Here is a 25,133-nt window from a genome sequence, read left to right on the forward strand (position 1 = left end):
TTAACTGTTTTTTTTTTTAGTTTAATGCATGTGCCTCTGGTAAAATGAACAGTTAAATGGTGAACCAGTGGCAACAAGCCAAATTTGCCATGTGTTCACATCATTTTTTAGAAACAAAGATTATAGAACTTAAACACTTTTTCAACATCCTTAAGTGATTAAGAAATTGCCTGTAACAAAAACCAGAATACAAACAGGGTCCCCAGAACCACATTTTGGAACCAGTGGCTTAAAAGGCAAATGCTGTGTAGAGTGTCCTGCTAATGAGGATCACTCACTTTGCCTACGGACTTTGCACTTACAAAATCACAAAATCTGGCTTCAAATGAGCTAGGTGTTTTTCATTGTGTACCCAAAAGAACAACCGCATTTTATCAAAAAATTCAACTGATTGTGTAACTTAACTTTTGTAAGTCCAGCTGGAAACCACTGAGAACTTTACACAGTATAACACAGAATAATTCCACCTTTACAGGAAACAAGTCGGTTGGACGATAACATTTTGAATGCATGGAAAAATTTACATGGCAAATGCAGTAATATTAAATGTCATGAGTAAAGTCTTTGTAACATCAACATGGTTTTGGCACAGGACCTGGTTATCCTCAGGTCAAGGGCATAACTTTAGTTTGAATATAGGGGGGGTTGAAATGCATGGACCCCGAGAACTGCAAGCCCCTAGTGAGGTCCGTTGGCATGCCCCCCTGGAATTTTTTTTTTAAAGAACAGCTGTGAAAAGATCATTTCTGGTGAGTTTTTTTTAGGGAAAATACGACAGGCTACTGATCAGTAAGTGTTTGTCACAGAAAATATTGGCTGAAGTCACAGAACAGTCATGGAAAAGTTCTTGAAACTCACAAAAAAGCTGAAGAAATCGTGTTTTTTTTAAACATTCATTTATTAAATTAATTAATATATTTCATGGGCAGTAGTGGGAAATGAATGACACATGCAATTGTAGCAACAGTAACAAGTGCTTGAAGTTTTTAAAAAAATCTACGGACAGTTGCCTGCTGTTAGGAACAGCCTATGAGTGAAACACATAGAAAGGCTGGTGCATTTAACCGCTTAACTCTGCCATCGCTGAAAGACCCAACCTTACTCATCAGTAAGTATATTCTAATCACATTATGAAATTGTTATTTGACCTGTTCTGGTGGGGTGGGGGGTGGGGTAGGGGGGGGGGGTTGTAAATGATGCTCTTGCCTCAGGTACAGGAAGCACATTGCCGATTGTCTTCGGGAACTGGAAGGAGGGCATTGATGGCAAAGTCGGACAGGAATGAAGGGAGGTAGGACAGAGGGATCCAGATGAGTTTGGCGTCCCATCCTGGACTGTAGCGGGTGCGGGGATGTCGCGCAGTCAGAGCATGCTCCATGCACCCGGTCACCTTGGAGATGTCTGCACTGCACAGGATGTTCATGGAGAATCTCTGGGCTTCCAGGTCTGCGAGACAGGGAGCCCTTCCTGGTGAACCGCAGTCACACCGTATCTGACCACATAAACCATCAGCGTCCTACCTGTACCACATGAGCACCCGCGGTGGCCTTCTCTGAATATTCCAATTGTGCTTCTTCTGAAGGTAGGACTTCACTGCGCCAAACAGACCTGGCCATCCTCAGCTGATATGAAGCATATTAATCTCTTAGAGGAACAAACCTAAACACTGAAACAAGCATGAAACTCCAATGGTTGCCATGGCCCATTCTGTCCCCAAATTTTAAATCTGCATCCAAGTTGGTTCAGATTCTCTTAATCTCCAATTTGGTGACTCTAACTTGGTATGATTTTCCTTTGGTTTTTCAGTGGGTGACAAGATGTTATGATCGTTGTCCAGAGTGAAAATAAGAAAGATTATGCAATTTTGATCTGCAATGCTTAAAAAAAAAAAGAACATCTACTGGGCACAACTACAATTTCACTAAACCAATGACCTCGCAGGTAGAAGACCCTTTCTCTATCCATTATGGGACACGCTATATGCCGAGGACATCTACCAAAAGCCAAGGTTGGAGCTCAGCCAGAACTAAATAATTTAACATATTATAATTTAACATCGCAATCTCTCTAGAGTGGACATATCTCTGAGCCTCCAGACTCAGAGAATCCAGGTGTAACTTACGTAACTGTAAACCTGTTGGCGCAACGTCAAACACGAGCAAAATGGTTTCATTATGGCAGTTCATCTGTGAGCAATTAAAAGACGAAAGTGCTGATTATTACAAACTCGGGGCTTAGCCAAAGCATATACTGAAGACGGACTGGGGTACTCGTATCTGGGTCGCTGCATCTGATGTTACAACATCTGCATCTATGAATAACCAGGAATCATTTTGGTTGGATTCCCACAAATTGGTAGTGGGACACCATTTACTCACATTTCTCCAGATATGCTGCTCCGTACGAGTTCCTCACTTCTGCGGGGAGCTGGTTCCATAGCCTCTGTAGGTCTGTTTCTATGAGGTCCAAGCTGGTAACTCCAGTCTTAAAGAAGCCGGGCTCAATAATGCTGACTTTCACTCCAAAGGGCTTCATGTTCCTCCTGAACACAGGGAATGACCAACCCACTCACCGCGATGCAGCCAATACGGAATCCTTACTGATGTAAAAATTATGTTTTTAATCAAATGGATTTGATTTACTTGATTTACAGGAGTTACTTATATAAGCCAAGACAGTCTAATTGTTAGCATTCATTAATAAGCAGAGCTCATCGGGAGGAATTCCCATGTGATTTTGACAGTGCTGATGTCTCTTTAAGGGCAAGTAGAAAACAGACATACTGTTAATCGGGTGTGCAAAGGAAGCCGTCACTCTACCTCAGGCTGTCGGAGAAGGCCTCAACCCCCGACTTGGACAGGCAGTAACCTCCTCCAGTTAATGCCAGCCTCCCCATGATACTGGCCACATTAACCACCCTGCCCTGGGCCTTCTTCACAAGGGGGAGGAGCCTAAGAGTGACTTCAATCACCCCGATCAGGTTCACATCTAGAACTTTCTTAAAGTCCTCCAACTGCATCCATTCTGATGGGCCAATGGGAGTGGACCGTCCGGCATTGTTTACCAAACCCCACAGACCTGGAACAAACCAGGGAAATAAGACATTCCACTTTAATGGCAGTAGGTACCAATGGAAATGTATGATTTCCAAGTTGAGAGTTAGATGCTATTGAAGTACAGCTAAGCATCTCTTTCCTAGAGCTCACGTCTGAGGATGGCTTACCTTGCTCCCCGACCTCTGCGTGTACAAACTCCACGGTGTTTTCTATGCTGGTGCTATCGGTAACATTCAGCAGGACTGTTTTTAGCCTGGAGGATGTGACATTCTTCAACTGTGAAGAACCTTTCTCTGTCAAACAGGCGGCTATAACACGGAAACCTCGCTGGTCAAGCTGTTGAGCCAAGGCGTGTCCAAAGCCACTGTCGCATCCTGTCACTAAAACCCATTTCTGAGCTATGGCAGAGACCTTCAGAGAGTCTCTGGCACACCAAACAGCAGCAGCAGCAACTGCTACAGCAGCCAGGAAGCTGGAGAAAAGATTTGATAAGACTATCTGGAAAAGAAATAAAGAATATGAGAGTCAGAATCATTATATGTCCTAATGTATAGATTTGTAGTGGTTCAATAAAATTCACAAAAACTATTTATTTCTCCTTTGTGATGATGTTTGTGATATAATATTAACACTTCTGAAATGCAACATAATACTTGTATTTAATTTTATCAAATCTCACCTGAATAACACCATATGGGATATTCTCCATATCCGAGACCTGGGCAAAGTAAAGTTAATGGCAAGTTATGTACTGAACATATAACAAGTCTGTCAGCAGGGAAAAAATGCAAAGTTTCCCACCCATGCAAAGATGGTGGTACTTTTCCAGTACTTTCTACTGTATGTCTGAACTAGACTGAACTGCCCTACTTACATCCAAGCTGTGTGACCGCAGCCATTGGTTTAAAGCCAGCAGTGCAAATGTGTGCATATTTACACAACGAAAACACACTTCCACGATTTAATCTGAAGGGAACATGACTTCCCAGGGTTTCCTCAGATAAACAGCGATACATTTCTCTTTGAGAATGTTGTTGATTACTTGTGTCTTCTCACATAATAATAGTCTCAGATCATCTCAGATAATCACCTCATGTACGGGGCTGCTATACATCACAGGCATTAGGACACTAGCCAGAGGCAATGATATAATAAATTTGTTTGATGCACCTGGTCACTCAAGCGCTTAATAGTCTCTTTAAGGGCATAAACAATTAAATCAGACCAAAATAAAGCTGATAAACTCAGTGCCATTTGTCAATAAAGTCTGTTTTGCTCTCCTAGGATCTCAATTCAGTGCTGGAAATAAAAGATTCTAGCCAATGAAAACAAGTTTTTACAAAGTTATTGACACAAAGTACACCAAATATTCTTTAAAGTTCCCACTAAATGTGTTTGTATCACACATTCTTTACATCCTAAATGCAGCTCAATTGCAGCACGATTAATAATACATTCTTTAGCATGTTCTTTCTCACACCTCAGATTACACTGTGCTGTCTCCATTTCACCATTTCATGTAAAATGTGTGAGGTAAACCTACAGTACCATTGCTGCCTGGTAAAAAGATCCCCCCACTTGCTTTGTAGAAAGCGGAGGAGATGGTGTAGCTCCTGTTCCAGGTCTCAGTATGTTCTCCAGTGTAGTGGCGGAGATGCTTAATGCTTTAGCTCCCTTTCCCGGTCACAGTATGTTCTCCAGTGTAGTGGTCGAGTTCCTGTAGCTCCCGTTCCCAGTGACAGTATGTTCTCCAGTGTATTGGTGGAGTTCCTGTAGCTCCCGTTCCAGGTCACAGTATGTTCTCCAGTGTAGTGGTGGAGTTCCTGTAGCTCCCGTTCCAGGTCACAGTATGTTCTCCAGTGTAGTGGTGGACTTCCTGTAGCTCCTGTTCCAGCACTCAGACTGATCCCCAATGCTGTGGTGGAGATGGTGTAGCTCCTGTTCCAGCACTCAGTCTGAACCCCAGTGCCGTGGCAGAGATGGTGTAGCTCCTGTTCCAGGCCTCAGACTGAACCTCAGTGCCGTGGTAGAGATGGTGTAGCTCCTGTTCCAGGCCTCAGTCTGACCCCCAGTGCCGTGGTGGAGACGGTGTAGCTCCTGTTCCAGCACTCAGTCTGATCCCCAGTGCCGTGGTAGAGATGGTGTAGCTCCTGTTCCAGGCCTCAGACTGACCCCCAGTGCCGTGGTGGAGATGGTGTAGCTCCTGTTCCAGCACTCAGTCTGAACCCCAGTTCCGCGGTAGAGATGGTATAGCTCCTGTTCCAGGCCTCAGTCTGAACCCCAGTTCCCGGTTTGTTTTGCCATAACAGCCACGTAGCACTGCTGCTTTGGCCAAAGTACCAGCACAACATCAAAGGTCGGGGCAGGAAACCGAGAGATAAACCTTTCCTCTGTCATTCATTATGAGACTTTCTACCTTTGGAACCTTACATAAGACAGCGCCCCAGTACACTGACTAAAAAGGACTGTTTAGTCAGCTCACAATTATAAAATTATGTTAGTCTGATTGCTGTGTGAAATATCACCAAACCGAAAATTAGCAAGACACAGGGAGAGATAAAGGGTTAAGAAACCATGAGATCCAGCTTGTCGCTCCTTGTATATTATATTTCTATCCTTCTTAAGCAGTGAATATAGTGGGAAGCAGACATCTACTGCAGACAGTTTATTTGTATCATGCTAATGTGACAAGGACATTTTAAGACACTAAATATGCAAAATGCCCCATTGTAGCAGAAAGCTGTCTCATAAAACTTTTTTTTCAGTTCCTAACAGTCCATGGCATGCAGTCCATGGGCATCTAATTGACCGGCAGGGGCCACTAGAGAGCAAAGACATGTGGACCCCCAACTGCCTGAAACCTCCTGTTCCCTGGGTGACACAGTCGCCCCATGGGACTGCAGGCCACAGCCAGCATTGGCACAGTCCGGATTCGATTCAAGGCCATGGCACAGTGTGGTGCCTTACCTGAATGAGCCACCCAGCATCCACAGAAACAGGTGTTTAACACAATGCAACATGGGCTCATTACCATTTAATTTGTCTTTTGAACTTTTCACTTTCCAGAAAAGGATACATTTCAAAAGCCAGGTGTCAACATTTTGGAATTCATTGTTTTCAGCTGTTGGCGAAGTTGCTGTAGGTCCTAGTTTTCTGTTGGCCTTTTTTTTACTGCTGCCGTACAATGTCAAACAGACTTTAATTAACTATGAATCTCTGCTTTTCAAATAAACATGATCCTAATTCAAAATAAAATTAACTCTAAAATAATGCTGCTTTTATTTTTTATTTCTCATGCACAGAACTTTGAATTTATCTACTACAACAACAATACTAAATGTCATCTTCCAGATTATTGCTAAATTCTGGACTCAGTTCAGATGTGATGCTGTTTTATTTGCACATAAGGTACCAAAGGTAAAAACAGAACGTCCCCATGGGGCTTAATAATGAAACATGTGTATACAGAAACACATATGTACTGCTAAAACAATGAGAAACTACAGTATGCAACTGCATCCATGCAGATTTACAGCTTGGGTTACAATTACTTTTTAAACAGTGTTAAAAACATGGCACAATTTTCACAGTGTTGTATGAGGCAATACCTGCAAGAACGGCATGTACTTAGCTAGATATTTTTACAATATGTAAGGTAAGGACAAATTAAACAGTAGGATAAAGTAAAACTGCTGCATATTTCACCACATACCCTCCTCTTAATACCCACTGGCTTGCTTCCTGGCACACAAGCTCACAGTGTTCTTTCCAAGAAGCCAATTCATAACATAATTTAATGCGATACCAGTCTCATATTTGCTTAAAATAACCAAAATCTAGCAGAAGCAACCTGTGTGATTATTTTTCTATTCATCCTTACAAAATTTTTATTTTTTTAAGTTTTTTTTTACATTAAATGATCATTTATTTTGTTGAAACCAATAGGAAAATGATTTAACCCTGCGTTGGCCTTACTGATAAGAGTCAGAACTCAGAAAGAAGGTTCTTATCAAACAACAGAGAAAATAAGTGAAGCATTTTTGACTGTCATTAAGAAATAAGGGTCTAATAAAGAAATAGACTTCATTAGAAATAAAAGTCCACGGAACACCACAATGCAGCTTTGCCCTGCATTGTGGTGTTGACAAATACGTATCATTTTCTGTTACAAATTCCGGGGAATCCACAAAAGGACTGTGATGCTTTTACACTCATTAAACTGTAACAAATGCCAGAGAAGACTCACGCATGATTCACAATGCACTGACAGGGGATGGAAGGCAAGGGCTTTCAAACAGTTATTCAAACAAAAATCAGTACTTTAATCAAAAGTAAAACTCACTAGATAGCTATACCTATAACAATACTATCCCTAAAGTGAACAGAAAAAAGGAAACAACAGCTAAAGAGGGTCAGGGGAGCCATTGTGCAGTCTGAAGTGGTGGGTCATCAGTCTGCGCTGGTAGAGGTTACTGCTGTTCTGATTGCTGATTGCCCAGGTACGTGTTAATGCCAAATTAAGAACCAAAAAGTGCAGAAAAACAGTAGCAAACAAACTGATTCCAAACAGTAGGGGGGAAAAAAAACGCTTACCAATCCTTTTAGAGACTCGGTCCTTTTGCGAGAGTTCTGTTATGCATATAGTCTGTTCTGCATATTGTTCTGAGTAAAATCCCTTTTACCTAAAAAAAAAAACCTTCCAAACATCCCCCCCCCCCCCAAAGACCAGACATGGTAGGCATGAGGGTCACCCATAGATAGAATCTAACACTGAAGGCAATAAATCATGGATCTCGATTGCATTGCATATTTGTCCTCTGGAACTGCATTCCAATTACAGCATAATTTAAATCTAACACTCATTGTATTAAAGATGCTAAAGCCCTCCCCAGCCAGCGCCACAGAAGGCAGACCTTAAAGAGGTCTAAGACCCAACACATTTACAGTATCAACTCTTTGGGTTTTGCTATCACACCTGATTCCCTTGTTCAGTGGTCCCAACCTTTACAAAACGAAAGCAGACCCTGGTCATTTGCCGGCAAGTTTAGTTCAAACGTACTCTGAAGCTTCGAACTGTCAATGCACATTAACCCACACCTGGTATCCCTCTGAAAACTTGAGCAAGCACATTTTCTATGGTCATTATAATACCTGGCTTGTCTGGCGTGTGGGGCCCTTGCCCTTTTCCTGACCTCATCAGCAAGAGGCTGCTGCCTGTCGGTGGTGTTATATGCAGGGTCTCGGGCTGATGGTGCATTGTGTAATGAGTCTTTCATCTGGACCTTTAAGACTGAGTCAAAGTTCCAGCTTTATGCCACTGGTCTCATGGGTGGCTGTGTTGCATGTGCATCAGAACTCCACACTGACATCCACACACCTCAGTCCCTGGGATGTTTGCTGACAACAGAATGAATCATTGTCTTTTGAGAGTCCTGTTCACTCTGTCATATTTATGTGCAAGCAATAAGCTGATGTCATTTCCTGTGTGACTTCCCAAGATGCGCACGCTTCAACCATCAGCTTGCCAGTGAATAGAGGTCCCCTGTCAGAAACTAAAGAACTGTGGCACTCCAAACCTGGTGATCGGTGAAAACTTCAGGTTGCACTCCATCCAGAAAATGTCTCCACTTCTTGACAGCCCAGACACACAGCCAGACATTCCTTCTATGATGATGAATAATTGTCCTGTGTCTCCTTGAGGCTTCTGGAAACACACGCAATGACTCCTCAACCCTCAGGTTGGACCTGAACAAGAGCAGCCCCTAGCTCAACACCCCTGGCACTAGTACGCACCTGGTAAGGGAGAGAAGGGTTTTGGCTGGGCTAAGACTGGGGGGTGTTTCAGGGCTTGTTTCCACACGTCCATGGCCTTCTGACATCTAGAAGTCCATTCCCAAACCACTCCTTTCTTTTGCAGGCACTTCAGAGAAGCTGCTATGTCCTGCAAATCTTGGGGTAAATTTGTGGTACCATTCTGTGAGGCCAAGAAACCCCTCCGATGTTCTCAACTCAGAAGGAGGATAGTTGACCATAGTAGAAGTCTTCTTTTGCTCAATTTGTAGATCTTCTGACTCAACTATCATCTTTCTTAGCCAGAAGCTTCCACAGTGACCACAGTGGCTTTCAAACAGTTATTCAAACAATCTTCTGACACACCTATCATATTTCTTAGCCAGAAGCTTGCACAGTTGACCACAGTGGCTTTCAAACAGTTATTCAAACAATCTTCTGACACACCTATCATATTTCTTAGCCAGAAGCTTCCACAGTGACCTTTGCAACCTCTACAGTAAGCAAATCTGCCTCACCTCTCACTCTCCACATGATCAGCCGAGAGAATATGTTTGAGCATCGATGTGGGCTTCTGTCTGCACCATGCCCACATCAGCTTGTAGTCAGTGGCTGGAATTGAGTACATTTAGGAGAAATGGACTCAGGAGGTCTGCGGTTGTGAGTTTCTGTCATAGTTAGTTCATAGATGTAACCCAGTCTTTCTCTATGATGGACTCCAATTTAGAATTACAATTATTAGGATGGCAGGTATGCCATCCTGCCAAGTATAACCTTTGTGGGGAAACTCATTTATATTTCTATCAAGCTTACTCATGCAAAAACAATGTTGCCTATTTGCATTAGGTAATACACATGATTATGTTTAGAATCACATGCAGCATGTAGGTTTATATAGAATGTAATCCCAGCAGCACCAGGAACACAACAAACTTCAATGTAATAAGGCACCACTCATTTTACAAACAAAGCCAACAGACAAGGCAATCCCTCTGTCCATCAAATAACAATCAACATAAAAATCCCAAATTTAAATTCAGTTCCATCTCCAAAAAATAAAAGAAAGTACTGATTATGTCCAATCAGATTAGGGAACCCCAAAGCATACTGCCCCTCTTAGTGAGATATGTCATTATGTGACAGTTCCAATATGTCCCCAAAGGTGCTGGCCTGTATTCCTGAAAACAACTGTTGACTTTTTAAAAAGCCTTCCAAATATTGCTCTATGTATTCTCACACCATGGCCGTTCTACACTCTGTAGAGCGGAGCTCCTCATTGGCTGTGGGAAGGGCTGCCTCTGTTGAGTGATCAGCCCTGAATCCAGACTGGTGATGGTCTAGGAAGTTATGAAGTCTGAGAGAGAGAAGTAAAGAACTTGTCAAAAAAAGAACCTTTGAGAGCTTTGGAGAGAAATGGAAAAAGAGAGATGGGACGATAGTTCTGGATGTCAGAGAGGAAAAGAGTGTGTTTTAAAGTCTCCCATAGTGCACTTGGACACATGTGATTTGGGGCCTGATGCCTCATTTGCCTTCAGTTATTTCACTTGTCTATCCCACACCTCAATGTCAACTAAAATATTCTGCTTACTGAATGTGTTTGCAACTACTAATCTGGTAGAGTACTCAACCAAACATACATTTGGTTGTTAATAATAGCCTTATTATAAGGATAAGCTTCCTTCTTGCATTTAATATGCCCTACTCAATGTATATTTTCTGCCTTAACTTTCCAATTTCTACTGCAGTTTTGAAAACGTGCTTCGGATGACCTTTTGCGTTATGGACAATATGGATTTCAAGAAACATTTTGTAACTTTTTGTGGCCTGTAAGCAGATTGCCGTGTGTGTGTGTGTGTGTGCGTGGGTGCTTGTACCCTGTAAGCAGAATGCTGTGTGTGTGCATGCTTGTAACCTGTAAGCAAAATGCCTGTGTGGTGTACCTGGGCCGGTCCTGTACTGACTGGTTGTGGAATTATTCTCTCTCCACCAGCTGTGTTGAGAGAAAGAGAGCATTTTATTCCAAGCCCAGAGGCAGAGAGCAATCAAAGGTGGAGCTGTCACACAAGAATGCATTGCCAAGCAACAACTACACAAATCCGGTCACCGGACCTGACTTACTTATGCTGAAGAAAAAAAAAAAAAAAAAACTGCAAAAAAATAAATAAAATAAATTCTAGGAACGTCTGAAACATATGATCTGTGTGAGAACATGTTTTTCTAAGGCTACACATGGTTCTGTGTTGGGGTTGGGGGGGCGGGCAGTCTTGGCCTTTGTTCTTGCGTCGCAGTGGAAAATGTGTTCCTGTGCGGAGCGCCGCGGAAATAAATCATCTATTCTGATTCACTATTATAATAATAACCTTCACCTGCATAGCACCGCACCTCTCTCACATTGCAGCTCACATTTAAGGCGCCACACTTTCAAATACATCTGAACTAGGCAACAAAGGCAAGAGGATTCTACGTGTCTGAACAAAGTGAATGGATTACAAAGAAAGAATGCCGCTACTCACTGTACTCCTACATCTATACATTTAAACAGGCCTTTTGACACAAACGCAAAGAATCTGAGAAGATAAAACATTGAGATGCAGATTGGTACTATAGGGCAAACATGGCAGCTTTGATTCCTTTATATTCTAGATTCTACTTCATTCCAATAGCCACTAACAAAACCGTAACACGTGTCAATGGCAAATATAATTTTCTTTCCTGTCACTACAATCCCACATATTCAGATTTCATCATGAATTTATCAGACCCTCTTATCTACAGTGACTTACATTGTATGAGAAAACAAGTGAGTGTATTCACCTAATAATGATAATAATAATAATAATAATAATAATAATAATAATAATAATAATAATATACTTTTATAAATTTCATACACATCACACGCAACGACATATACACAAATAAATGAGGGTTATTCAATATAAAAACCACACTCCCCCATAGGTTTTTCAAATGTACTGTACTTCATAAAAGAAAAGGAAGTTGGGGGAAGTAGGGAAGTGAAGTTCAATTAAAAAAATGTGCCATTGGATGGCCTCCTTTACAACCAATAAAACGCTTTAAAGTCGATTGTGAAAGTGGAGGTGCGTGTGAGGATTTGAGTGCTGGAGGGGTGAGATTTAGTCTGGCTGCTGAGGGTTTGCAAGGACACAGCTAGCCCCGCCCTCCCCCAAAGCCCCCACGCCCCTCCCCAACCTCTCCCCCCTCCAGCCAACAGGGAAGGGCCTCAGTCTCTTTACATAAAAGTGCTGGTCATCTTAATAACATCTGGCACTGATAAAACCGTTGTCTCTGTTGTATTTCTGAGAAAAGGGACACTTTCGAAATGTTTTTTAGATGTGATTTTGCACTTCGCTGTGAGTCTAAAGTCTCATCTACACACACGCTTGGTTGCCGCGGCACGTAAAACAGCACAGCGAGTTTACCTCACATCTTTCTTCTACATGGTTTTCCAATAGGCTGCATTTGTTATTCAGATGTGCTTTGATTTAGTCATGATTAAGACATAATGTGCGTACATGCATTCTGAAACAAGATTAAAAATCTTTACCTATGTTTTTCTTTCGCCTCCCCCTGTTGCTCATTTTTAATTATCCTGGACAATGGTGCACAGCTGTATCTCTCTCCCCTCTCCCAGATACGTTAGCTCTCATGGTACTGGAGAATCATGCCTTGTAAGTGTTTCTGTTGCGTATTAAAATATCCCTCAACCTGAACTTATCAGTGCTTCAGGACAAAGATTCCTGCCTTTAATCAGAATTCTATGAAAAAAGAACATAAGCTTGGTCAGACACATATATCACATACACTCAACAGAATGCATCTGTCTGAATATGTATTTCATTCATAATTCATGGGAACTACTGACATGTCAAACTAGTGCTTGTGACAGCTTGTGAAGTTGAAAGTAAACAGCTCATTTGAGCAAATCTTAGCCACTGGAAACTCTCACTGGAGAGCTGAAATACACTAAATGATCAAAATCTGAACAGGAAAACCAATTTGATTTTCAAAAAAGGCAGCATTTTATCTTGAACAGATAAACTGGCCCAGTAACTTCCCGAACTTTGGACAGCGAAAGTTCATTCACAAAATCAGTGCATCATCACCAGCAATCAGCATCTGTTGTGTTATTGCAGTGTACTCTGTTTTATGTTGTCCAAAATCACCTTTTCAAACACTTAAAAAAGGAAAACGTTTGTGAAACCAGACAGGCTGGGAATTGCCTTTTAAAATTTACGATTATGCCATCTGTATTTCCAAATTATACCACCTGTATTTCCAGATTACACCACCTGTGTTTGCAGCTGATAATTTGTATTTTTTTCAAAATTCAAATAAAAAGGCTCATCCTTCAGGATGTTAGCTGCTTATTATAATATCTGCTGGTCTCCACTGCCACAGTAGGGGAACAGCCCACTGAGCAGGGGACGTCCAGCGACGCCCCAAGGAGGAGCAGATTAAGTTGTAATGGGATTGTTGTTCTTGGAAGAGCTTTATTAATCATTATTTATAAAATACAATACATTTAAATACATTTTACGTTCTTGGCTGTCCTGTCAATGTTCAGTGGACATCCGCATTAGGTGGTATATCTCCTGAAATTGACTGAGAGCATAGCTGAACTTTAAAATGTTGTTACATGTCCAACAAAGACTTCTAACTCTACAGTAAATCACAATGAAGAGTGAGCTGTACGAACATACGGAGGTGGCAATTGGGAGCGTGTTTCATTCTGGCTGCTCAAGGCATGTCCCAGAGACAACACGACGCGATTCTGCTCAGTGGGAAGAGGTTCGACTGCAGTAGTAAAATGATGGATTTTATATCATATCATAAAAATCCAGCATTTCAGAGCAATTTTATGAATGAAAATATGGCACAGATGTACTGCAAAGCTATGCCGCAAAATGTCTGCACCTGATGTACACCACGTTCACTTCTGGTCTACAGCACCTCATCTACTGCCATTACCTTTGGTATGCTTCACTGATGGATGTAGTGTGTGCAGCATTGCACCTGACAAGAAGTTCAGTTCAGTCCTAATATGAATTTTTGATCAATGGGGAGATTTGTAAATGAATCATGGCTGGTGAAGTCTGCCTGTATTCAGTAGAAAGAGACAGATCATTGGCATAGTACAGCCTGTTGAAAGAGATGGGTCATGTTTGGTATAGTACAGTCTGTTGAAAGAGATGAGTCATGTTTGGTATAGTACAGTCTGTTGAAAGAGATGGGTCATGGTTTGTACAGTACAGCTTGTTGAAAGAGATGGGTCATGGTTGGTAAAGTCCAGTATGTACAAAAGATATATCATGGTTGGTATAATACAATTTGTAAAAGAGATCGATCATGTTTGGTATAGTACAGCCTGTAGAACGAGATGGATCATGGTTGGTATAGTACAGCCAGTAGAACAAAATGAATTACATTTGGTATAGTACAGCCTATAGAATGAGATTAATTATATTTGGTATAGTACAGCCTATAGAATGAGATTAATTATATTTGGTATAGTACAGCCAGTAGAACGAGATTAATTATATTTGGTATAGTACAGCCTATAGAATGAGATTAATTATATTTGGTATAGTACAGCCAGTAGAACGAGATTAATTATATTTTGTATAGTACAGTCTCTGGAAAGAGGTGGACCATGGTTGGTAAAGTACAACCTGTAGAACAAGATTAATTATATTTGATATAGTACAGCCTGTAGAACGAGATGGATTATGGTTGGTATCGTGCTGTCTGTAGAAAGCAGAAGCAGGTGCATTAGTAGGTGGATCGGTGACTGATCTTTAGATTTTATTCAGGGTATCATAAATGGGCATTACACCAGCACCAGTGCATTAAAGCAACTTAGTGATTTACACCAGAACCAGTGCATTAAAGCAGTTCAGTGCATTACACCAGCACCAGTGCATTAAAGAAGCTCAGTGCATTACACCAGGACGAGTGCATTAAAGAAGCTCAGTTCATTACACCAGCACAAGTGCATTAAAGAAGCTCAGTGCATTATACCAGCACCAGTGCATTAAAGAAGCTCAGTTCATTACACCAGCACAAGTGCATTGAAGAAGCTCAGTGCATTACACCAGCACCAGTGCATTAAAGCAGTTCAGTGCATTACACCAGCACCAGTGCATTAAAGAAGCTCAGTGCATTATACCAGCACCAGTGCATTAAAGAAGCTCAGTTCATTACACCAGCACAAGTGCATTGAAGAAGCTCAGTGCATTACACCAGCACCAGTGCATTAAAGCAGTTCAGTGCATTACACCAGCACCAGTGCATTAAAGAAGCTCAGTGCATTACACCAGCACCAGTGCATTAAAGCAGTTCAGTGCATTACACCAGCACCAGTGCATTAAAGAAGCTCAGTGCATTACACCAGCACCAGTGCATTAAAGAAGCTCAGTGCATAACACCAGCACAAGTGCATTGAAGCAGTTCAGTGCATTACACCAGCACCAGTGCATTAAAGAAGCTCAGTGCATTACACCAGCACCAGTGCATTAAAGAAGCTCAGTGCATTATACCAGCACCAGTGCATTAAAGAAGCTCAGTGCATTACACCAGCACAAGTGCATTGAAGCAGTTCAGTGCATTACACCAGCACCAGTGCATTAAAGAAGCTCAGTGCATTACACCAGCACCAGTGCATTAAAGCAGTTCAGTGCATTGCACCAGCACCAGTGCATTAAAGAAGCTCAGTGCATTACACCAGCACCAGTGCATTAAAGAAGCTCAGTGCATTACACCAGCACCAGTGCATTAAAGAAGCTCAGTGCATTACACCAGCACAAGTGCATTGAAGCAGTTCAGTGCATTACACCAGCACCAGTGCATTAAAGAAGCTCAGTGCATTACACCAGCACCAGTGCATTGAAGCAGTTCAGTGCATTACACCAGCACCAGTGCATTAAAGAAGCTCAGTGCATTACACCAGCACCAGTGCATTAAAGAAGCTCAGTGCATTACACCAGCACCAGTGCATTAAAGAAGCTCAGTGCATTACACCAGCACCAGTGCATTAAAGAAGCTCAGTGCATTACACCAGCACCAGTGCATTAAAGAAGCTCAGTGCATTACACCAGCACCAGTGCATTAAAGAAGCTCAGTGAATTACACCAGCACCAGTGCATTAAAGAAGCTCAGTGCATTACACCAGCACAAGTGCATTGAAGCAGTTCAGTGCATTACACCAGCACCAGTGCATTAAAGCAGTTCAGTGCATTACACCAGCACCAGTGCATTAAAGAAGCTCAGTGCATTACACCAGCACCAGTGCATTAAATAAGCTCAGTGCATTACACCAGCACAAGTGCATTGAAGCAGTTCAGTGCATTACACCAGCACCAGTGCATTAAAGAAGCTCAGTGCATTACACCACCAGTGCATTAAAGAAGCTCAGTGCATTATACCAGCACCAGTGCATTAAAGAAGCTCAGTGCATTACACCAGCACAAGTGCATTGAAGCAGTTCAGTGCATTACACCAGCACTAGTGCATTAAAGAAGCTCAGTGCATTACACCAGCACCAGTGCATTAAAGCAGTTCAGTGCATTGCATCAGCACCAGTGCATTAAAGAAGCTCAGTGCATTACACCAGCACCAGTGCATTAAAGAAGCTCAGTGCATTACACCAGCACCAGTGCATTAAAGAAGCTCAGTGCATTACACCAGCACAAGTGCATTGAAGCAGTTCAGTGCATTACACCAGCACCAGTGCATTAAAGAAGCTCAGTGCATTACACCAGCACCAGTGCATTAAAGCAGTTCAGTGCATTACACCAGCACCAGTGCATTAAAGAAGCTCAGTGCATTACACCAGCACCAGTGCATTAAAGAAGCTCAGTGCATTACACCAGCACCAGTGCATTAAAGAAGCTCAGTGCATTACACCAGCACCAGTGCATTAAAGAAGCTCAGTGCATTACACCAGCACCAGTGCATTAAAGAAGCTCAGTGCATTACACCAGCACCAGTGCATTAAAGAAGCTCAGTGCATTACACCAGCACAAGTGCATTGAAGCAGTTCAGTGCATTACACCAGCACCAGTGCATTAAAGCAGTTCAGTGCATTACACCAGCACCAGTGCATTAAAGCAGTTCAGTGCATTACACCAGCACCAGTGCATTAAATAAGCTCAGTGCATTACACTAGCACCAGTGCATTAAAGAAGCTCAGTGCATTACACCAGCACCAGTGCATTAAAGAAGCTCAGTGCATTACACCAGCACAAGTGCATTGAAGCAGTTCAGTGCATTACACCAGCACCAGTGCATTAAAGAAGCTCAGTGCATTACACCAGCACCAGTGCATTAAAGCAGTTCAGTGCATTACACCAGCACCAGTGCATTAAAGAAGCTCAGTGCATTACACCAGCACCAGTGCATTAAAGAAGCTCAGTGCATTACACCAGCACCAGTGCATTAAAGAAGCTCAGTGCATTACACCAGCACCAGTGCATTAAAGAAGCTCAGTGCATTACACCAGCACCAGTGCATTAAAGAAGCTCAGTGCATTACACCAGCACCAGTGCATTAAAGAAGCTCAGTGCATTACACCAGCACCAGTGCATTAAAGAAGCTCAGTGCATTACACCAGCACAAGTGCATTGAAGCAGTTCAGTGCATTACACCAGCACCAGTGCATTAAAGCAGTTCAGTGCATTACACCAGCACCAGTGCATTAAAGAAGCTCAGTGCATTACACCAGCACCAGTGCATTAAATAAGCTCAGTGCATTACACTAGCACCAGTGCATTAAATAAGTTCAGTGCATTACACCAGCACCAATGCATTAAAGAAGCTCAGTGCATTACACCAGCACCAGTGCATTAAATAAGCTCAGTGCATTACACAAGCACCAGTGCATTAAATAAGCTCAGTGCATTACACCAGCACCAGTGCATTAAATAAGCTCAGGGCATTACACCAGCACCAGTGCATTAAAGAAGCTCAGTGCATTACACCAGCACCAGTGCATTAAATGAGCTCAGTGTATTACACCAGCACAAGTGCATTGAAGAAGCTCAGTGCATTACACCAGCACCAGAGCATTAAAGCAGCTCAGGACATTGTTTGAAGGCATTAATGCTTTGGAGAAATGGCTGTCTCTTATTGTGCAACATAGCAAAAGTCTGACTGACCTCATCCAATTGTGTGGAAGGCAGAGTTCACAAAACCAACAATAAATCTCAGCAGCCCATGAATGCATCTCGAACAATGGCACAACAGGGCCACAAAGGAGACACAGCAGCAAAACCGTTAACATATCAAAACATTCAACAAAGCAGTAGAAAAGCACACTTAATATTATTTATATCACAAATCAGCAGATTAAGGAAAACTCCCACATGCCTTTGAATCAATTCTGGAATGCAGCTGACAAAATATTTGCCCGTTTAACCTGGAAAGCCAAATGCTACTTTGCGTCACAATCTCTGAAAAGTTTGCCTTCTTTCTGCCAGGTTGTCACACAACAACCAATCCCTGAAAGAACTGACTGACAGTGATTACATTTAACTCCAAAAAGTCAAAGTCAAACTTTCTCGTGATATTCACACGCCCATGTTTACTTTTTCTTTGAGATCCATTTTTTTTTCAAGTTTTTATGGTGATTACGGGCAGAATAAAATGTATTTCATCTTATTCCCATTGTGGAATTGGAATTGAAAAATAAAAAATGGCAGATCAGATTTTTACACAGATGTACTATACATCATTGTTTGGTGAATGCAAACTCTGTAAACAGACCTTAAAATGATCAAATTGCAGTCATTTTGTTGGAGGATGTCTTTAAATGATAGAATTGTTTGTTCTATAAGATAACGACAATGCACCTGCTTTAAAAGCAGAGGAGGAGAGAAAACATGAATGGAGAGATGTAGGTCTTATCAGAGGTTTTGTAGTCAACCGTGCTCATTGCTGACAATGTAGAGGGGAGCCCTCGTTTGACAGCTAACAATAATACTATCAGCAAAAATCTATTTACAACATGCTACTGGGCAAGTAGAATCAGAAGGCCAATTAATGCAGCACTGTGTCAGAGTTTAATCTCTCTGCCAAGTTAGGTGAGCTTTTAATTAACTACATTGATTTTATAGCTATGTTGATTACAAAAAACATTCTTACCATAGGGTGCCTATGCACCTATGGTTCTTGGCCCCTAATAATAACCACCATCATCTTGATAGATGTATTTTCAGTCCCATCATTGCTATATGCAGCGTACATTACGATGCATATACACAATGATTAAGTCATATCCCTCAACAGGCCTCCATGATCAAAAAGCTGTGCATAGCAGCGTTGAGATAAGTCCGGCCCAAAGCCAATCAGCCGCCAGCGCAGTCTCTCTCCCGGAGGAGACCCCACCTCTCTTTTAAAGGGGGAGGGAAGATGGGCTGTGGCTCACAAAGAGACTCTGCCTCAGGATGGCGACCACTACCGCAGACTCAGGGAACTAGCCGCACCTCTCCACGCCGCCTGCACACTGAACCGGTCGGCTCTGCCTAACACTGCCTGTGCACTGAACTGCACTGGACTGCAACTGCAACTGCACACTGAACTGCACCCAGCACAGAGCCGGCTGAGCCCCCAGTCTGCAAATTAAGGACTTTTCCCAGGTAAGAGTGGCGTGTGCTCATTCTTTTACAGCCCAACCAGCTCCTGTTAAAGAATCTAACCCAGTCTGGTAAATTACTGCACTAAAATGTATGAGAAGTGCATCTTCTGAACTTCTCAGATACATCCTCAGATGCACAGGATCTGTTGAACTTTTTCTTTTCTTTATCACACCTCTGATCTGCTGTTAAAGTTTAAAGCAAATAGCAAATGTGGATTCCCGTACAATGTAGTAATGTGTTTCAGATATGTGCTGTCCTGAATTATGCTCTGGTGCATGTGTCTTAACCCTTTGAAGAGTAGGTCTTTTGGAATGTATTTTCAAAAAATTTGAAGTCAGTGTTCTAGAACTTCATTGCTTTCAGCTGCCAGTAGTGATTGTTACATCAGCATTAGAATGTTCAGCTAAGAACATCCCAATCACATGTTTGTGATCTCATGCCTTAAGGTGTTAAATGTATGTTCTCCTGCAGAAGTCAAAGGCACGTTTCCACAGTGGACAGTAGGATGTAATCTGATCTAATCTTATCCCTTGTGCATATGATTAGTTTTTAGTGTGCAACCCGCAATAGTATTTAGACTGACAGTGGCCCTCAACGTGCTGTTTTGAAATTTAACTTCTGTAACTTTTGATTTGCACAAGTTTAAGTTGACAAAAAAAAAAATACAATTGAGTGAATGGTTTGGCAAAAAAAAAAAAAAAAACTGAAGTGCAGATTGATTTGTGGTGTTAGTGGCAATGACCCTTTTGTGAGACTGTGACTGTGAGTACTGCAGATCTCATTTTGCTTTGTTGCTGGTGCATCTCTCACTCGTAGGGTTGATCGTCCGCGCCGGAGTGTCTGCATAGCTGGGGCAGCGATGTTCCCCCCTGTGATCGGGCTCCTGCTTCTGCTGCGGCTGCAGAGCGTCTACACTCAGGACCTGTACGAGGACAGGACAGCGGGGCGGGGCAAGGGCAAGCTGCTCACCACCAACATTATACAGACTCAGAATGGACAAGGTAAGAGATCCCATTATTTACACACAGAACGGACAAGGTAAGAGATCCCATTATACAGACTCAGAATGGACAAGGTAAGAGATCCCATTATTTACACACAGAACAGACAAGGTAAGAGATCCCATTATAAGCACACAGAACGGACAAGGTAAGAGATCCCATTATTTACACACAGAACAGACAAGGTAAGAGATCCCATTACTTTGTCTGAGAAGAAAACTCTGTCTACTCGCGGTTTTATGTGGATGAGACTTGTGAAGCGCTTGTTTAAATTCTATTAACTATCATTTTTAATCAATGGAAAATATACGGGACTCAAAAGCTTTTCTTTACATGCATGAGTAGTCAATTACATCCACAAAAAACTTTTCCAGCCAGTCAGCCTAGAGACATCTATGTGCATCTGCTTGGTATTGTTGGTGTATTCTTTTAATGTACGGCTTGGCAGATGCTGTTCTCCAGCATGACCTATACAGCTTTCTTTTATAAGTGCCGCTATGTACACATCTGGATATTTCGCAATAGCATTTTGGGCTCAGTGCCTCACTCAAGGATACTATAGCAGGGCCTCATTAATCAAACAACTTAATCAAAAAAGCTTATAAACCCCGAAGTTCATGAAGTTGCTGTCAGTAAGACGATCTGCTAAATGTCTAAATGAAGATATTAAATAAATGTAAATATAGATATAGATGTACATGTAGACATAAAATTAATGTAGATGTAGATTTAAATGAAGATGTAAATTTATATGCAAGTATATGTAAGTGTGGACATAGATTTAAATGGTAACGTAAACGTAAAGGTTTGATGTAAAAGGGGATGCCAATGTAAATATGGATTTACATGTAAATGTAGACACATTTAGCTGTACATGAAAATGTAAATGTAGATGTAAATGATGATTAAAAAATGCATATAAATGCAAATTTGGATTTATAGTCAGCTCCATAATGTTTGGGACAGACATATTTTTCTTGATTTGTCTCTGTACTCCACAATTTTAGATCGAACAATTAACACGTGGCTGAAATTCAGATTCTCTGCTTTCATTAAAGTGTGTTTCTATGCAATTTGGTTTCACCACGTAGAATTACAGCACTTTTCATACAAGAATTTTCCAGGGTCATTGTCTTGCTGTAGGATGAAGCAACATCCAATGAGTTTGGAGGAATTTTCTTGAACTTTACCAGATTCACTTCAGAATGAATTCCGCTGCTGCTATCAGCAGTTACATCATCACTGAACACAAGTGAGCCAGTACCTGTGGCAGCCACACAGTACATGCCCAAACCATAGCACCCCCACCACTGTGTTTCACAGATGGGGGTGGGCTCATTTGGATCTTTGGCAGTTCCTTTTCGTCTCCACACTTTGCTCAAGCCATCACTCTGATGCAAGTGAGTCTTGGTCTCATCTACCCACAGTGCCTTTTTCCAGAACTCTGCAGGCTCATTTAGGTACTTCTTAGCAAACTATAACCTGCCCATCCTGTTTTTGCATCTAACTAGTAGCTCGCATCTTGCAGTGTAGCCTCTCGTTCTGTCTGTGACCTTTTCTGTGAACAGTGGTCACTGACGCATTCTCGCCTGCCTCCTGAAGAGTGTTTCTGATGTCAGACAGGTATTTGGGAGTTTTCTCTTTTTTCCATTGTGGTGAGAATTCTCTCTTACACCTGCACTAAGGAAGCACTTAATTTGCACTTTGCCCACACAAATTGTTTGATTACAAAGCTAAAACTGTGGAGTACAAGGCCAAATGAAGAAAAAAAAAATTATCCCAAACATTAGGGAGCTCACTGTACATGTGAATGCATATGTAAATTTAGCTGTAAATAAAAATAGATGTAATTAAAAATGCATATGTAATTAATAATATAAAATGAACTACAAATAAATATGAATACATATAGATGTAAATATAAATGTCGATTTAAGACACTGTCACAGCATTGTGACAGCTTACACTATTCTTTAGCCACTTCCTATCAGACCTGGGTCAAATATGTATTTGTTTTGGATTCAAATACTTTTCTGTGCTGATCTTCCCTGGGGCAATTGAGCCTGCCAATAGGACCAGAACAGGACCAGGTGGGTTTGCACTTTTTGAGAACATTTCATAAGTTCCAGTACACCAGACAAGAACAGTAACACATAGAAAAGTATTTGAACCCAAAACAAATGTATTTGACCCAGGTCTGCTTCCTATGTAGCATTTCCATAGACACAAACATAATTTATCATGATCTATATCTCAGTGTGTTCTTTTCTCTCTCAAGGGTAAGAGAGAGTATCTGCCTCTTAGTGAGTATATCTGAGACTGCAGGGAGCATGGGAAGGTTAGGAATTTAGAATGTGGTCTTTATGCCACTGCAGATTTGCAGTTACAATTACCAGCTAACAAACTCAAGAAAAGACAGGTGAATCCTTATCAGAAACAGTTCAGCAGCAGACATTTCCCCTGTGTCCCTGACCTTGTGCCAATCTCAGATGAAGACTGCAGCCTGGAGCTGGCGTTCCTGGTGGACAGCTCGGAGAGCGCCAAGGACAACCACGCGCAGGAGAAGCAGTTCGCCATGGACATGGTGGACCGGCTGCAGGCCATCCAGCTGAAGACGCGGCGGAGGCTGACCTGGCGGGCGGCGCTGCTGCAGTACAGCAGTCACGTGATCATCGAGCAGACCTTCAAGCAGTGGCGGGGCAGCGAGCACTTCAAGTCCAACCTGGCGCCCATCGCCTACATCGGCCACGGGACCTACACCACCTACGCCATCACCAACCTGACCCAGATCTACCTGGACGAATCCAAAGCGGGCAGCATCAAGGTGGCCGTGCTCATGACCGACGGCCTGTCCCACCCCAGGAACCCCGACATATTTTCGGCCACCGCCGACGCCAAAAATCAGGGGGTGAGGTTCTTCACCGTGGGAATCACCCCCACGGCAAACGAGCCGGCGAACGTGGCCCAGATGCGTCTGTTGGCAAGCTCCCCGGCGACCCGGTACGTCCACAACCTGCAGGACAAGGGCATCGTCGACACCCTCATCAAGGAGATCGTGAGTAAAACCGGATTAAACTGGCACGTTTAAATTTGTCATCGATATAATGGGTAGTACACCTGCTGTATATGTCTGTATCAAAACCAGTAGCAGCTGTATTTTATCGCATGACCTTTGGGGGAACGGTAGTACAGTAGCTACCCATTTCAAAGCTAAAATGTCTCACACAGTAAGATTAACCACATATCTCAACTTGTTGATCACTGTTTAGATTTGATCTAACAAGACAAATTAGTGGGAACTCTCATTTATCGTGTACTTGTTTATCAAATAGAAACCACAAATGGCCATTGTTTAATTGGGGTGTTGGTCTGAATACTGGATCAGATAAGTGTGAAAAATTTCAAACAGCATTTCGAAACGATTTTCTTTTAAAGCTCTTCCAATAGCTGTAAAATGTGAGACATGTTTTAACTGCTACTGTTCTGTACTTTGATTCACTGCACAAAAGCTGGAAGCTGGCTTTGGTTGAGACAATGTTGCAAGTGTTTTACAAATTACTGAATCCTTTTGGATGTAACTTGGCTCCTTTTTGAGAATTTAACGGTCTACACCTCTTGAGGAGTGCCATGTGAATCTGGCTGGCATTCTGTTCTGAATACAGTGCCCTTAGTTACAAGCGAGACTGAATTTTTATTCACTTATAGATCATTCAGGAGCTTAGCCTCTTCAAAGATGAAAATGGTATTTCTTGTGCATCTAATTATTTACCCTGCAAAGCCTCATATCCTGAAGCTCAAACTTTACATTCTATTGGCAAAGTCCTAGTCTGTTCCCCTGTGATGGTATATTTCCCATGGCAGACTAATTTCATTGATTTGTGTATCCCATACAAGATTGAAATCCAAATTAGACCAGTATCTTTCTAGTATCCAGTTGCCTCCTATATACTCCTGGCACAACATTACATTTCTTCTCTTCCAACACGTCTGTTATTTTCAAAAAGACCCATCGCTTGCTGTGCCCTGCATATTTCCCTCAAGTGACGTTTGTTAGTCACTGCAGTGACCACTTCTATTTTCACAGGGAGACACAAACTAACAACGCTGTGCATGAACTGTTAAGTTCCTCCAGATTTAAGCTATACATTTAGTTCATAGGTTTATTGGACTTAGTGACAGTGAAAAGGCCTTGAGTTAATGTTTTGATTAACTTTTTATTTTAGGAAAGTGAAAGTCTGCTTTTATGTGGGCCCCTGTGTGTCACCTTCTCAAATAGGAACACACAACATCTAATAAAGATATTTATATAAATACACATACATCAGTATTTTTTCTCACAAAAATATATTTTATTTTATTTTTAATATCACCACTGTTTTTGCATATATATTCCTTCATCTATTTTTCTATTTACCAATTCTGTGTAGTATTTTTCTATTCTATTACCTATTTTCTTCCTCCAACATATTTGAGTGTGTAGCACACTTGGAGCACAGTATTATAATGAGCAGGGCATGGCTAAGGAGGCTAGGTGGGTCGGACTACAGGCTCTGACATGCCGTTGGCTAATCATGCTAGTTGCTGAGGGTTTGACTAGACATGTCTTCCGCCTCCTTCAAACCAGCATAATG

General features: G+C 41.9%; 2 protein-coding genes across 6 annotated transcripts in view; one reads left to right on the forward strand and one right to left on the reverse strand.

Moving 5' to 3' along the window:
- On the reverse strand, positions 1-5,431 carry rdh1 (retinol dehydrogenase 1). Of its 5 annotated transcripts, none has more exons than XM_035392733.1 (7): positions 4,605-5,430; positions 3,736-3,774; positions 3,224-3,554; positions 2,820-3,078; positions 2,379-2,542; positions 1,189-1,446; positions 1-676 (listed from the first exon to the last, which is right to left on the reverse strand). In XM_035392733.1, exons 1-6 carry the CDS (start codon positions 4,605-4,607, stop codon positions 1,208-1,210), a joined length of 1,035 nt encoding a protein of 344 aa, XP_035248624.1. In that variant the 5' UTR covers positions 4,608-5,430; the 3' UTR covers positions 1-676; positions 1,189-1,207. The 5 variants fall into 5 exon arrangements, 4 of the variants coding, with proteins under 4 accessions (XP_035248624.1, XP_035248625.1, XP_035248623.1 ...); XR_004762489.1 differs by lacking the exon at positions 1-676 and adding an exon at positions 1,521-1,622 and having other exon boundaries at positions 1,319-1,446; positions 4,605-5,429; XM_035392734.1 differs by lacking the exon at positions 1-676 and having other exon boundaries at positions 875-1,446; positions 4,639-5,431.
- A 13,844-nt stretch (positions 5,432-19,275) lies between these two features.
- Positions 19,276-25,133, forward strand: part of col28a2a (collagen, type XXVIII, alpha 2a) — a 52,566-nt gene continuing 46,708 nt past the window's right edge. Inside the window, exons 1-3 of the mRNA XM_035392938.1 lie at positions 19,276-19,501; positions 20,318-20,502; positions 22,992-23,557. Of these exons, the coding sequence (XP_035248829.1) occupies positions 20,361-20,502; positions 22,992-23,557 (708 nt within the window). The 5' untranslated portion in view covers positions 19,276-19,501; positions 20,318-20,360. The remainder of the gene's footprint in view (positions 19,502-20,317; positions 20,503-22,991; positions 23,558-25,133) is intronic.

The sequence above is a fragment of the Anguilla anguilla genome, chromosome 15, assembly GCF_013347855.1.
Source record: "Anguilla anguilla isolate fAngAng1 chromosome 15, fAngAng1.pri, whole genome shotgun sequence".
NCBI classification, from domain to species: domain Eukaryota; kingdom Metazoa; phylum Chordata; class Actinopteri; order Anguilliformes; family Anguillidae; genus Anguilla; species Anguilla anguilla.